Source organism: Bos javanicus, chromosome 8 (assembly GCF_032452875.1).
Source record: "Bos javanicus breed banteng chromosome 8, ARS-OSU_banteng_1.0, whole genome shotgun sequence".
Classification (NCBI taxonomy): Eukaryota; Metazoa; Chordata; class Mammalia; order Artiodactyla; family Bovidae; genus Bos; species Bos javanicus.
The window spans coordinates 64,655,231-64,671,267 of record NC_083875.1 but is presented as its reverse complement, the minus strand read 5'-3'; the positions used below and the strand labels follow the sequence as shown (position 1 = coordinate 64,671,267).

The 16,037-nt window shown below is 39.5% G+C and overlaps 1 protein-coding gene across 2 annotated transcripts in view; it reads right to left on the bottom strand.

Annotated features, from left to right (window-relative positions):
* Window positions 1-7,824: 7,824 nt before the first annotated feature.
* Window positions 7,825-16,037, bottom strand: part of TGFBR1 (transforming growth factor beta receptor 1) — a 75,426-nt gene continuing 67,213 nt past the window's right edge. For both annotated transcript variants that reach the window (XM_061425795.1, XM_061425796.1), the window contains exon 9: window positions 7,825-12,072. In XM_061425795.1, the coding sequence (XP_061281779.1) occupies window positions 11,947-12,072 (126 nt within the window). In that variant the 3' untranslated portion in view covers window positions 7,825-11,946. The remainder of the gene's footprint in view (window positions 12,073-16,037) is intronic.

The window sequence follows — 16,037 nt, the reverse complement described above, 5'->3', positions numbered from 1 at the left end:
GGTTTTTAATCATCTTCTTTCATCTGGAACTTCTTTCTCTGCCACCTAATTTTTCTGACTTTCAGTGTTTATGGTCCCCTTTCCACAAGCTGCAGGATCATAGCTCCTCTTGCTTTGGATGTCTGCCCTCTGGTGGGTGAAGTTGGTCCTAGGTCTTGTGCAGGCTTCCTGTTGGGAGTGACTGGTGCCTGCCCACTGGTTGGTGGAGCTGGGTCTTGTCCTTCTGGTGACCAGGGCCGTGTGAAGGTGTGTGTTTAAAGGTGGCTGTGACCTCAGTATGGCTTTAGGTGGCCCGTCTAATGATGGCTGTGTTCCTGTCCTGCTGGTTGTTTGGCCTGAGGTGTTCAGCCCTGGAGCCAGCAGGCTGTTGGGTAGGGCCAGGTCTTGGTGCCAATATGGCGACTTCCTGGAGAGCAGATGCTGATCAGTATTTCCTGGGGCCTCTGCCACCAGTGTCCTTGTCCTCCCGTGAGCCGCAGCCAGCCCCCACGTGCCCAGGAGGCCCTCCAAGCCCTGGATGGGTCTGTCCCAGGCTCCCATGGAGTTACTGCTTTGTGCTGGGTCCCAGTGCGTGTGAAGCCTTGTGTGCGGCCTCCAAGAGTGGAGCACATTTCCCCAAATCCTGTGGAGCTCCTGCCCTCAAGCCCTGCTGACCTTCAAAGCCAAGTGCTCTGGGGGTTCCTCCTCCCGACATCAAACCCCCAGGCTGGGAAGCCTGATGTGGGGCTCAGGACTGTCACTCTTGTAGGAACACCTTTATGATATAATTATTTCCCAATTTGTGGGCTGCCCACCTGATAGGTGTAAGATCTGATGATGTGGCAAAGGTACTCCTCCTACCATCTCATTGTGGCTTCTTCTTTGTCTCTGAAAGTGACATATCCTTTTTTGTAGGTTCTGGTCTTTTCTGGTTGTTCAGCAATTAGTTGTGATTTTCGTGTTTTTGTGAGAGGAGGTGAGCTCAAATCCTTCTACTCTGCCACTAAAATCACAGGGCTGCTTTTAGTTTGGAGGCTTGCTGCCTCTTTCCTCAGTGTGTTAGCCATTATTCCCTTGATACGGAGTGTGCAGGTACAGCGGCACCTGTGTGCTCCTGGGACAGCGGGGGCAGGGTTTGGTGCCTGCTCACGGGTCTCGTAGTGGCAGTGATGGCTCATGCCCCTCTCTAGAGCCCACCATGGTGTCCATGACTCACCCCCATGCCCAGAGCTCCTGTAGGAGGTGTCCTGTTGCCTGAGAGCACTCACAGGGAGAGAAGTTCTTATTGCGGTCCTGCCCCATCCTTGTACGTCCCCCAGGAAGGGTGGCTGACCTCACTGGTGAGCCCAGGCTCCTTCTGAGTATACCCTCTGTGGCCACCATCCAGACTCTTCAGGCTGTCTCTACATAGCCAACTCTGGTCTTCTCCCTGAGTCTCAGCCTCTGAAGCCTGAGGTGGTTTGATGGATGAGCGTCTCATGCCACAGAGCATGGGGTGGTGGTGCCAACTTTCTGCACAGGTTACTCTGTTTTGCTGTACTTTCCTCCTAGGCTCTGAAGTTCCCCCTCCATCCAGGCTGTTCTCTCTGCCAGCAAAGGGGCTACCCAGGGTGCAAGAGCATTTCCTCCTTCACAGCTTCCTCCCTGCAGCGGGGCTGCCCCAGTTCCTTTATTTTTCTCTTTCCTTTTGTCCTCCCCAGTTACGTGGAGGTTTTGTTGCTGTCTTTAGGAAGTCTGTGGTCTTCTGCCAGTGTTCGTAGATGTTCTGTGTGAATCATTCTATTTGCAGATGTGGGGGGTTTTTTAAAGATTTTTTGATGTGGACCATTTTTTTAAAGTTTTCATTGAATCTGTTAAAATATGAATCTGCCTTATGTTTTGTTTTTTTGGCCCTGAGGCATGTGGGATCATAGCTTCCTGAGCAGGGATTGAACCAGCACCCCTGGAGGTGAAACCTTAACCACTGGACCACCAGGGAAATATCTGTAGGTGTGTTTTTAATGTTTTTATGGGAGGAGGTGAACTTCATGTCCCACTTCTCCATCACCTCAATCCTAACCAACACCAATTTTTTTTTAAGCTCAAAAGATTTTAATTCTGAAGTCCAGTTTTTCAACATTTTTAATTTTGCTTTGGGTATCACACTGAAACCATGAAGATTCTCTCTCATTTTTTTCTAGAAGTCATATGTGAGGTGCCAGGTCGCTTCAGTCATGTCCAGCTCTCTGTGACCCTATGAACTGTAGCCTGCCAGCCTGCTGTGTCCATGGGATTCTCCAAGCAAGAATACTGGAATGGGTTGCCATGCCCTCCTCCAGGGGATCTTCCCAACCGAGAGATTGAACCCGAGTCTCGTGTCTCTTGCATTGGCAGGTTGGTTCTTTACCACTAGTGTCACTGGGGAAGCTCTAGAAGTTGTACGGCCTTTGCTTGTATCTTAGGTCTATAATGAGCTAAAGGTCTAAATAATTTTCTTTCTGTCTTCGCACACCTCCCCCCACCCACCCCCCGCCCCATTTTGGTATATGTTGTCCCAGCACCACTTGCTGAAGATTGATCTCACATTGAAATGGCTTGGCACATGTCAGATCAATTTATCATATATGTAAGTGTTTATTTCTAGACTGTTAACCCTATTCTATTGCTTTATCCACCTATCCTGATGCCAGCAAACACTGTCTTAATTATTGCAGCTTTATAAACTTGAAATCGGGTAGGGTAATTCCTCCAGTTTTGTTCTTCAAAATAATTTTGGCTACTTTAGATACTTTGCATTTCTATGCAGGTTTTAGGATCAGTTTGTCTATTTCAAAAAACAGAAAAGCCTGCTGGACTATTGATAGGGATTAAGTTGAAGCTAGAGAATAATTGGAGGAGAATTACCATTATAAGAGTATTGAATCTTTTAGTCCAAAAATATGGGATGTTTCTCCATCTATTTAGATCTTTAATTTCTCTCTGCAGTTTTTATACTTTTTCAATGAAATTTATTCTTATATTCTTGATGCTATTGTGAGTGGAAGTTTTTAAGAGGATTGTTTATTGCTAATAAGGAATTTCAGTTGATTTTTATGTATTGATCTTGCATCATACACCCTTACAATTTTTTCAGTTTTTTTTGTGGATTCCTTAGGATCATAGGAAATCATCATTTGTGAATAGTTTTACTCGTTCAAATTTGAATGCCTTTAATCTTTGGTGGGGGTTGGGGGCAGGTCAGGAGCTGGACAGAACCTCTACTACAATGTTAAATAAAAATGAGTGGATATTCTAGATTGCTCCTGATTTTAGGAGAAACACTCTCTTTCACCCTTAAGTTTATTAGCTGTAGGATTTTCATAGGTTGAAAATATTCTTCACTTAGGTTGAGGAACGTGCCTTATATTCCTAGTTTGGGTTTTTTAAATCACAAATGGGTGCTGAATTCTGTCAAATGTCTTTTCTTGTATCTATTTAGCTGAACATATGGGTTTTGTCATTTTATTAATATGGTATACGTTTTTAGGGCTTCCCAGATGGCTCAGTGGTAAAGAATTCATTGCCTGCCAGTGCAGGAGACCGGGAGACATGGGTTCAATCCCTGGGTCAGGAAGATCCCCTGGAGGAGGAAATGGTAACCCACTTCAGTACTCTTGCCTGGAAAATCCCATGGACAGAGGAGCCTGGTAGGCTGCGGTCCATGAGGTCGCTAAGAGTCGGACACGACTGAAGCGACTTAGCAGCAGCAGCTACTGTTAAATCGCTAAGTTGTGTCTGACTCTTTGCGACCCCATGGAATGTACCCTGCCAGTTTCCTCTGTCCATGGGATTTCCCACGCAGGAATGCTGGAGTGGGGTGCCATTGCCTTCTCCATAACAGTAGCAGTAGCATACAACTTTTTGGATGTGAAATCAAGCCTGCAGCCCCAGGATATAGCCGATTTAGTCCTGGTGTATAAACCTTTTTATTTGTTGCTGGATTCAGTTCGCTAATAGTATGAAGGACATTTGCATGTATCTTCATGGAATTTAAATAACTTTTCAAATATAGGTATTTAAAACTAAATTTCCCTTTCAATACTGCTTTAGCTTCATATTATAAATTTCAATATGCTGTTTTACTTCATTAAAATTCTCTTAACGTTCCTTGATTTCAATACACAAGTGTTTAGAAATGCATTAAATTTCCAAATATTTGGGGATTTGCAAAATGTCTGTTAGTGACTCCTAACTTAATTTCAAATGGTTGGAAAATATACTGATACTTTCTGTGACTTCAGTCCTTTCAAATTGTTTTATAGCACAGCATGTGGTCTTTCCCTGGAGACTGTTCCATATGGAGTTGAAAAGAATTTATGTTTTGCTGTGGTGATTGATCTACAAATGTCAGGACAGGTTGGGTGATGACATTTTCATTTTTGCTTTTTTTCAAGTTCTATCAGTTATTGAGAATGTGGTATTAATCTCCAAATGTTATTGGTGAATTATCCATTTCTCCTATCAGTTCTGTCACTTTTTTCTCCACATATTTGTTTTTAAGTGTGGCTTTTTAGGTACATTAATATCTAGGACTTCTTGATAGTTCAGTTGGTAAAGAATCCTCCTGCAAAGCAGGAGACCCTGGTTTGATTCCTGGGTCAGGAAGATCCACTGGAAAAGGGATAGGCGACCCACTCCAGTATTCTTGAGTTTCCCCTGTGGCTCAGCTGGTAAAGAATCCGCCTACAATGTGGGAGACCTGGGTTTGTTTCCTGGGTTGGGAAGATCCCTAGAGAAGGGGACAGCTATCCACTCCAGTATTCTGGCCTGGAGAATTCCAAAGGGGTTGCAGAGTCGAACATGACTGAGTGACTTTCACTTTCACAACCACCAGTTGGAGGAAGTTAACTACATGCTGACCACAGGCATGTCGGCTCTAGACAGCTTGGAAGCAGAAAGTTGATGATGGAGAGTCCCCAAACATCACCCTGTTGACTCACCACTAACCAACCAGAACTGCATGAGCTGATCAATAACCCTGTGACCCTCTCCCTCACTTTATCTTCCTTAGAATCCAGTGGGGAGTTTGGGTCATTCAGGCATGAGCTACCACTCTTTTAATTTGTCCCCACAGTGGGTGCCTCGCAATAAACACTGGAATTTTCTTCACCACAACCTACTGTCACTAGGTTAGCTTTACTGAGTGCACATGCGTGAACCCGTTTGGTAGAGTAATATATGTCCCTGATACACTGACCCTTTATCATTTTAAATGTCCTCTATTTCTAGTTTATTTCCAGTCCCACTTTGTCTGATATCAATATATCCATTCTGGCTCTGCCTTATGGTTACTATTGGCATGGGCTATATTTTTCATACTGTTACTTTTGTGCTATTTGTCTTTGAATCCAAAGTTTCTCTTGTAGACACCATATAGTTAAGTCTTGCTTTTTTTATCCATTGTAACAATTTCTTCTTTTGGTTCAAGCATTTAGTCCAGTCATTTTTAATGAAATAATTGGTATGGTTTGATTTGATTTATGGCTACCATTTTACTGTCTTCCAAATGTCTCATATGTTTTTGCATCTCCATCTTTCTATTGCTGCCTTCTTCTGTGTTAAAAGATTTTTAGTGTGCTGTTTAGATTTCTTAAACTGTATTTTGAGTGTTTTAGTGGTTGTTCTAGGGACTACAGTATATTAGTTAACCAGTCTTCAGATTAATGCTAGTGTAATTCCAGTAAAAAGCAGAGTATTTGTTCCAATATAGCTCCATTTCCTGCCCACTCCTTTGTGCTATTATTGTAATATACATTGTGTGCGTGTGTGCTGTGACTTCAGTCGTGTCCGACTCTTTGTGACCCTGTGGACCATTGCCTGCCAGACTCCTCTGCCCGTGGGCTTCTCCAGGTGCATGGAGTGAGCCAGCACGCCTGAATGTCCGGTGGACGTTTAGGTGGTTTCCCTGTCTTGGCTGATGTAAACAGTGCTGCAGTGAACATTGGGGTGCATGTATCTTTTGGGGTCATGTTTTTCTCTGGATATATGCCCAGGAGTGGGATTGCAGGATCATATGGTAGCTGTTTTTAGTTTTTAAGGAACCTCCATACTGTTCTCCATAGTTTGTGTACCAGTTTACATTCCTACTAACAGGGCAGGAGGGTTCTCTTCTCTCTACACCCTCTCCAGCATTTGTTGTTTGTGGATTTTTGATGATAGCCATTCTGACTGGTGTGAGGTGATTTCTCATTGTAGCTTTGATTTGCATTTCTCTGATAAGGAACGGTGTTGAGCATCTTTTCACGTGCCTGCTGTCCACCAGTATGTCCTCTTGAGAGACATGTCTATGCAAGGCTTCTGCCTTTTGAGTGGGTGTTTGTTTTGATGCTATTAAGTGTCATAAGCTGGCTGTAAATTTTAGAGACTAATCCCTTATCAGTAACATCATTTACAAATATTTTCTGCCAATCTGTGGGTAGTCTTTTCATTTTGCTTATTGTTTCCTTTGCTGTGGAAAAGCTTTTGAGTTTAAGTAGGTCCCATTTGTTGGTTTTTATTTCTGTTATTCCGGGAGATGGATTGAAGATGTTGCTGTGACTTATGTAATAGTGTGTTCTGCCTGTGTTTTCCTCTGAGTTTTATAGTGTCTGGTCTAACATTGAGGTCTTTAATCCATTTTGAGCTTATTTTTGTGTATGGCATTAAGGAATGATCTTAATTTCATTTTTTCATGTGTGCTGCTTTTTTTTTCCACCTCTATTTTTGAGGGCTGGTTTAGTTGTATCCAAATCCTATCATTCTTGACAACCTTTGTTTCCTTTCTCTTCTTTGAAATACTTAAGTTGCCAATATCCCTTTCTTATAATTCTCTTCTTTTGTATTAGGAAAGAAAATAGTCATCTTAAGTTTCTTTTTTTTTCCATCTCACATTAAGAATCCTTCTTTTTCACAATGATTTAATATTATTTAACTGAATATTTTCTAACCCTTACAAGTCATACATGACTGAGCCCTCGCTTTTATAACATCAAATTTTTCTACTCACTTTTCAGAATAGCTCCAATGTTTTCTCAATTATGAAATAAAGCACAGAGTTGCAAGATCTGTCCATCGGGTCATCTATGTAATATCACTTTCTCCAAATTAGAAAACCCCAAGGGCTGAAGAGGTGATGAAAAGACAAAGCTAGTTCTGTTTTCTCTGAATCTATGATGTTTTAAAAGTAATCTCACTTTCTTCTAATTTACAAGAAAAACCTCTACTTCTGCCTTTATTATGAATAAAAATATGAAGAAACATAAAATCGCTAAATCCGGTCTCTGAATTGAGGTGACTAGTCTTTAATGCAAGAACAATCCAATCTACAAAACCTCACCCAGAGTATGTTGCGGGCTTGGGGATGACATCTCCCCTCTCTACTTCCTCAGTTCTCTTATCAGTGAAGTTCTCACTCTCTGGAGACTAACTTCAAAAAAACTCAAAAACAAAAACTTATTTCTACAAATTATTTCTCACAATCCTTAATTTAGGAAAAGAAGGAAAAATTTGGAAAGAAGATGAAAATACTTTAAATTTTCTTTGGAAATCATTGAAAAACTTTAACACAAACTTAGCAGATTGCTGAGCCAGAGACAAAGCAGTTCACGTGTAGACATGTCACTTCGTGTCCACCGACAGATTAACAACCCACAAGCATGTGGAGAGAAGCTTCTACACACAAAGATGCACCTTTGGACAGGTGGGCAAGTCTCAAACACGTTCTAATACTGTAACTTGTACCGAGCAGTCATCCAAAGATTCTAGTCTGTATTTATATCAGTTACATGTCATAATAGCAGGACTCTCTCCAATATACACCCTTTATTTTAAATTATGCCACTAGCACTTGGGAAAAAAGTAATTTATTTGCATTGCTTCCATGTTTCTACTGTAGTGTTAGGACTTGACATAAGCATTATTCTTCTACCTCCTATTTACAGTTCATTCAGAATATTACTACAAATACAGTATACAATTTTAAAAAACTTATGGGGAACTGCAGTTTTCATTTTCCTCACCTCTTTACAGGTTTCTCAAAATCATCCAACGTAAGTGAAAATTTATATGGACATTTTCTGTACACATCTTAAAGGGGCAGAGATTACAGTGATAAAGCCAAAAGAATTCTGCACAAATACAATAAAATACAGAAAACAAAGTATAGATGTTATTTGGGGTACAAATATAAACAATACAGTACCATTTGAGTAATTTAGCAACATAATACTCATACTTTATAGAAATAAAACTGCAAACCCGGAGAATGCTCTGACAAATATTAAACATTATATATACAATGAGGTAAATGTACCTTGGTCTCTTGAGAGGTAATTTAAGTTTAAAGCAATTGACGTTTTGAAGCATCTCCTTGACATATAAAGAAATATCAAACACCCCATTCCATTGGCACAATGTGAAAAAGGGATATCAAAACACAGTTCATGATACTCAATTCACAAATCTTGTTTAAAAATAAAAACATTCACTGAAGTTCTTTTTAAGCTTTAAGAAACTGGTTGAATGTTGTTAACCACTTTTTTTTTTTTTAAGTTTACAGTTACAAATAAGACTGCATAATAGGGTTAAAGGTTTAAATGTACTGACAATCCTCAAAATGTCCTAGAAGTCCAGCATTTCTGGAGAGGGCCCATGGGAATCGCAGCATTCCAAAACAGACACAAGATGCTGCAGGACACGTCATGAGCTATTTTTTAGAGTCTCAAAAACATCTGAACTGGCATTTTTCTGCCAAGCTGTGACAGAACCATTATTTGGACTCTCACCATCTGGAGCCAGAACACTGCCATGGTCAATAAATAGTTTATTAACAATCAGTCTTTCACTGGAGGGATAAAAATAAATGCTTGATATGACATGTCTAATGGGATCCTCATGTTGTTTTGAGTTTTAATTAGCACTTCACCATCTTGTTTTACAAAATACTCTGTATGTGACAGTTCTTTAAGGTAGAGGGGGGAAAAAAGGTAACTCAGGCATGAGCAGCAAAATGGCCAAGTGACCACTGAAATTTTTTAAGAATAGAAATTTGGAGTTCTTGATGACCATGGCACTCTATCCTGACTCAAGGCACTTCCTGAGCACTATCATTACAGCATAACTACAGGCTCAGCTCTTTGGACCTTACCCTGTCCTATGGAAGATACAACTGGCCATTGCTTCTGGCACAACTCCCACTGCCAGAGCTACCCTTGCTGCCAGCCCACTCAGAGGCAGGACCAGCAGGAAGGCAGTCTGGGAGGGAGCAAGCTAAGGGTGTGAAGAAAAGACCAGGGATGTCGACACCCCAGTAAGCCGTACGCACCCCTCATCCCCGTTCCTCTGGGGGTACTGACTGACAGACAATCTGCCTGAAGGTATACTTTAGCCAAGTTGAACCTTGGAAAGTGAGCATCTGAAGATAGATAGTATAAACACAAAGGCTTGTGTTTTTAAATATATTTCTCCAAATTTTTCTGCAGGAATAGCCACAACAATCATGATCCATAAATATTTTCAGTTACTTTCATTTTCAGTACTAGCCAATTGGAGTTTGTCAAACCATCGTTAGTCGGAAAAAAAAAAAATGGAATCAGCTAGAGTAACATGTAAACCCAATTTAGAACTAAATTCCAACTTTTAAAAAGTTCCCTGATTCATCAAAAGTAGATTTCATCCATTTAGGCTGAACAGTAAAACTGTAACTCATTTTTTGACTTAATAAAGAATATCTTCAGCAAAAGTTGATTACCTTATATGAAACTGAGAAATCATGTATCACAACTTTAAATCAGACAAGAACTTTTGGTATGTTCTTAAAATTATATAAAAATAGTTTTAGTGATTACATGCATTGGTCCCCTGGATTTCATAAAGCAGATCTGGTAGGCTTGTAAATGGCCAAAAAAAAAAAAAGGAAAAGTACCTGATCATAGAGCTAGAGATTATTAAACAGGAAACATAACACAATTATAAAACAAACCTCTCAAACTCACTCATTTGCTTTGATGAAATCATGGTAACTACAGAAAAAACTCAAATTTGGACTCAAAATATTAACCTCTAAACAATATTTTCCCCATGTTGTTTTTAAACACATGAAATTGACACTAAATTCCTATGAAGTATGTCATTCATTCTAAAATTACTTTGGCTTTAAGACCAAATAGTCTTTCAAATTTATTCTATGTATAAGAAATAAGACATTATCAGAATGCAGCTCAGTCAGCATAAATGGCCACTATCTCTTACCAAAATACTGTAAAGGTTATTCTGACCCTTTCATCAGGAAATTGACAGCTCTATAAGGTATGTCTTGCCTCACAGCTATGATAGACTTTCCTCCCTCAGATTAAGATCACAGTGATAAAGAGGACTTTGAAAAATTGTAAAAATCCTGCAAAGACCTTCAGCACTGGAAGTAAAACCAGTTATTATAAGCTACTTTCAACTGAATGTGAGAAGGCCATGACAGATTTACTTTAAACATTTAATTTCACCATAAACATCTGTAAATGGAGAATCTATCCTTGGAATATTCCTTAGCTATCGGTTTCCTAAAAATTGAGGGTGCACCAAATTCACTCCAGAGCCATATAAATTAGGCAGTTGTGATATATGCACAGAGAAGGAAAGACTGAGTTAAAAGCTGCCTTCCTCAAAGTGTAGTGCGACCTCAAAACCACACTGACTGACCTTAGCTACAAAGACAAAGTCCACAGAACAGTGACTCCTACACAACAATGTGACTCTCACACACCTGTTACTATTCAAATTATCAACTACCTTTACCTTCCTAGAAAAAAGCCTATTTAACATTAACCATATTCTAATTTTAAACATAATTCATTTCTTAAAAAAATAACACTGTCTTTGATCAGATAAAGAAAAAAATGGCTTACAGAATGCCACACAACTTTTCACAAGCAGCTAGACAAATTTTCCCTTTTAGAAAAATTCGTCTGTATGCTACAGATTTTAAGTTATTAAAGTACTATAAGCATCAAGAGTGCCACTTGAATTTTTTAAAGTGTACTTAGACAATACAATTAAAATGCAAAAACTTGATGAGAATACTTAATTATGACCATGATAATTTACCAATTAATGCCATTTCATTTCTCTAGTGGTTTAAGCACATTTTGGCAGGAGAAAGGCATATTCAGAATGGAAAACCAAAGAACATACCAGAAAAACTCTTCCAGAAAACAAAACAGAATAAGTCTGGGTTATCCAGGTAAATAAACTTTTGAATTAAAACATGACAGATTTAACACACACAGAGACTTTAAGCAATTCTACTCATTTCCATTAGAAAGACACAGAAGTGGCACTTACTGGTATAGTACAATCCCATTTTGAAGGCATGTGATGTTCTGAATATGTGAAAGAACAATAATATACAAAATACAATTGCATAAATTATGTTCCTCACTACTATATGAGGTCATTTTTAGACTCAAGAGTTTATAAATGTTAGTTTTAAGATCCTGAAAATTATAGAACAGTACATTCAAAGTCTAAATCAAAGAAACTCTTTAGTGGTTCAGAATCCTCTGAGAATGTACTAACCAGGAGAAATCACTTTCTTTAAAAATAAGAAACGTTTCATATAACTCAGCCATCCAGCTCCTTTACCCTTAAAGATGATCTTCAGCACAGCAGTTACCTAAAGTTAAGACCAGCAATCGTTTAAAAAAACAAGTTTTGTGTTAATAAAAAATAAAGGTAGACTACACAACATTTTGTAACTGTCCTGGGAAAGAAGCGTTCATAGTGCACAGAAAGGAACCCACATGGCGGTTTCCTGGGTCTGAAGAAATCCTGGGATGTTTTAGTTCACCTTGTTACATCATCGTAAAAGGAAGCAATATCCTTCTGTTCCCTCTCAGTGAGGTAGAACAACTGACCTCCCAAATTAAAACCCAGGAGCAGATCTGAAGAAGAAGTAGAGTTCAGGCAAAGCCACAGAATTTACATTTTGATGCCTTCCTGCTGACTGAGTTGTGACAATGTTTTCTTAATCCGCAAAGCTGTAAGCCTAGCTGCTCCATTGGCATACCAACATTCTCTCATAATTTTAGCCATTACTCTCAAGGCCTATAAGAAAAGAAAAGAAAGATCATTAATGCATGCACCACTTTTCAACGACCTGGATAATAATCTTTACCTGTAAATTTTCTTTTTAAACGACATACAAGTATTTCTGTTTCAGCATTATTTGTAATAGCAAATGAGTAAAGACGACCTAAATTCCCATCAGCAGGATACTGGTGCCAGCAGCTGGAAAGCAGATGGACAAGGGAGGATTTACTTAGCAGCCTGAGAAAGCTGAATCCTCAAATAGAGCTGTGCAAAGCAAAGAGGGAACCTGACTCACATGAAATGGCCCCCAAAACTGAGGAATTAACTTATATCCTGTATCCCTGGGGTGAAGTTCAGGGTAAAAACAGAATCAGCCAAAGAAGCTAGAAACCCAGATACCTGCCCTGCCCCAACTTCACACAGCTGGGTGACCATCCCACCCCAGCCCAACAGAGGACAAGAGATTTCAATCTGAGAGAGCAGAACAGACTCCCATCTTGGGGAAAGGGCAAAATTCCACACTGACAACACACTAAACACTAAGACAATAAACTTTCTCCCCAGAACATGGCCAGTGACTTCACATACTCCTCCAGGTAGGAGACCAGAAGAGTCTTCAGCCCAAGAAGAAAAGCCTAAAGAGAGGGACATCAGTGGTTCCCCAAGGAAGCAATCCAGTTACTTCACCCTCAGACTGAAGTTGACGATAAGCTCCATTCATGTGCACAAAGCTTCCCATCAGCTTTCAGTGCTGCTTTTATACAGAGTATGAACTTGATCAACATTTCAGGAAAGTAATATGAAATGCAGAAACTGACACAAACAGAAAAAAACACCTTGGAAAAAACAAAAGGTGTACAGAAGACAATATCAACAATCCATCATTAATACCTTCAAAGAGATAAAATACTGATACTGGACTTATCAATACTTTTTTGGGTTTTGTTTGGTTTGGGGAAAGTTTTATAGAACTACAAGATAAACCTGAATAATAATAATAAAACCAAAAGATAAAAGCAGATTCCCAGTAAGTTGAGAAAAGAAAACAAAGAGATGGGTAATAGGAAGGAAAACACAAGAAAATCAGAATGCCTGTTCGGGATGTCTACATTCATAACCAGAGTTGAAGAAAACAGAAGAAAATGGAAGGGAACACGTGAGGAAAATTTCCTAGGAATGAACACTTGTTTTCAGGTAAAAATGACCAAGGGTTCAGGACATGCATAAAATCATCCAGCAAACTGAGTGCCATAATCCAGATACCATCCTACATGTATCTAGTAGGATACACTAACAGACACAGCAGCGAAATAATAGACAACATCTCTGCTCTCATAAAGCTTACATTGTAGAGGGCTAAAGCATATAATAAATAAGGAAAATGCATGGACTGTCAGTGGTAAGTGCTAAGGAGAAACATCATTTAGGGAAGGAGATAAAATATGCCAGGGGAAAAAGTGTTATTTTAAATAGATTGACAGGTAACGACTCACTGACAAGGTAATATCTGAGCAAAGAGCTGGAAGAGGAGGATAATGAGCAAACCAAGAAACATGAAGACATGGGATTCAGAAAGGCAGTCACCACAAAAGAGGCAAGAGAGATCACAGGTGAAAGGTAAGGGATATCCTGAGCCAGCTTTCCAGATTGGAAAAGGTCAGAGGGCTCTGAAAAACACTTCTGTAGGTATCCTATCAGTTTCAAATTCTCGATGCGTTTCAGCTACTGATGGGAGATTTGTAAAACCCGAGAAAAGTGAAAGATTAAGTTAGTGATACAAAACTAGCTAAATGACACTGATGGCATTCATTCAACATACTGTGACAGTAATTTCAACTTGCATGTATGTTTTTAACGTTAACTACTAACTTTCCTTCGTGCTTAATTAGCCATCTGTTTAATATTAATTTGCTCTAATTTGCTTATTGAATGAGTGCATGAATAATTCCAGTTTGTAGTATCAAGATGAAATTTTTCAAAGACAAAATCTAGCCCAATTTCATTTGTTAAACATGCAGGTTCTGTGAGCACACAAAATAAATTTTGTCTGGGCCTGCATACTTGATTTCATTGGAGGTAGCCAAGGAACTCTCTTGATCTCACAGGTATCTAATGAAGTCTGCTGCTGCTAAGTCACTTCAGTCGTGTCCGACTCTTAAGATGTAAGATAAACTACTTAAGTGAACAGCGTTTTATTCTTCCTAAACTACCAAACATCAACTCTAAAGGGAAATGCTTTGCTTTACCAATATTATAACAGTATCATAATAATAGTGGTTGTTAACGCAGTTGTGCCTGACTTTTTCTGACTCCATGGAATGCAGCACGCCAAGCTTCCCTGTCCTTCACTATCTCCCAGAGTTGGCTCACATTGATGTATATTGAGTCATTGATGCCATCCAACCATCTCATCCTCTGTCACCTGCTTCTCCTCCTGCCCTCAATCTTTCCCAGTATCAGGGTCTTTTCCAGTGAGTCAGCTCTTCACATCAGGTGGCCAAAGTATTGGGGCTTCAGCTTCAGAACCAGCCCTTCCAATGAAAATTCAGGGTTGATTTCCTTTAGGATTGACTTGGTTTGATCTCCTTGTTCTTCAAGGGACTCTGAAGAGTCTTCTTCAGCACCACAGTTCGAAACTATAAATTCTTAGCACTCAGGCTTCTGTGGTCCAACTCTCACATCCATACATGACTACTGGAAAAACCATAATTTTGACTATACAGACCTCTGTTGGCAAAGTGATATCTCTGTTTTTAATATGTTGTCTAGGTTTGTCATAGGTTTTCTTCCAAGGAGCAAGCATCTTTTTTAATTTCATGACTGCAGTCAACATTCACAGTGATTTTTGAGCCCAAGAAAATTGTCTTTCACTGTTCCATTGTTTCCCCACCTATTTGCCATGAAGTGATGATACTGGATGCATGATCTTAGTTTTCTGTATGTTGAGTTTTAAGCCAGCTTTTTCACTCTCCTCTTTAAGCTTCATCAAGAGGCTCTTTAGTTCCTCTTCACTTTCTGTCATTAGGGTGATGTCATCTGCATATCTGAGGTTATTGATATTTCTCCTGGCAATCTTGATTCGAGCTTGAGGTTCATCCAGCCCAGCATTTTGCGTGATGTACTCTGCATATAAGCTAAATAAGCAAGGTGACAGTATACAATCTTGACAATACTCCTTTCCCAATTTTAAACCAGTTCGCTGTTTCCATGTCTGGTTCTAAGTGTTGTTTCTTGACTGCATACAGGTTTCTCAGGAGGCAGGTAAGGTGGTCTGGTATTCCTATCTCTTTCAGAATTTTCCAGTTTGTGATCCACATAGTCAAAGGCTTTACTGTAGTCAATGAAGCAGAAGTGTTTTTTTTTGGAATTCCCTCGCTTTTTCTATGATCCAACAGATGTTGGCAGTTTGATCTCTGGTTCCTCTGCCTTTTCTATATCCAACTTGTACATCTGGAAGTTTTCGTTTCACGTACTGTTGAAGCCTAGCTTGAAGGATTTAGAGCATTATCTTACTAGTATGTGAAAAGAGTGCAACTGTGTGGTAGTTTGAATATTCTTTGGCATTGCCCTTCTTTGGGACTGGAATGAAAACTGATCTTTTCCAGTCCTGTGGCCACTGCTGAGTTTTCTAAATTTGCTGGCATACTGAGTGCAGCACTTTAACAACATCCATCATCTTTTAGGATTTGAAATAGCTGGAATTCCATCACCTCTACTAGCTTTGTTTGTAGTAATGCTTCCTAAGGTCCGCTTGACTTCACACATCAGGATGTCTAGCTCTAGGTGAGTGATCACACCATCCTGGTTATCTGGGTCATTAAGACCTTTTCTGTAGTTTTTCTATGTATTCTTAATACCTTCTACTTCTGTTAGTAAAAGTTAGCAATTAAGGATAAATTAAATAACATTTTTCTTATAAATTCTTTAAAAGTATAACTACAAAAATATTTCTAAAACTTTCTGTAAAGAGCTGGGGTTGA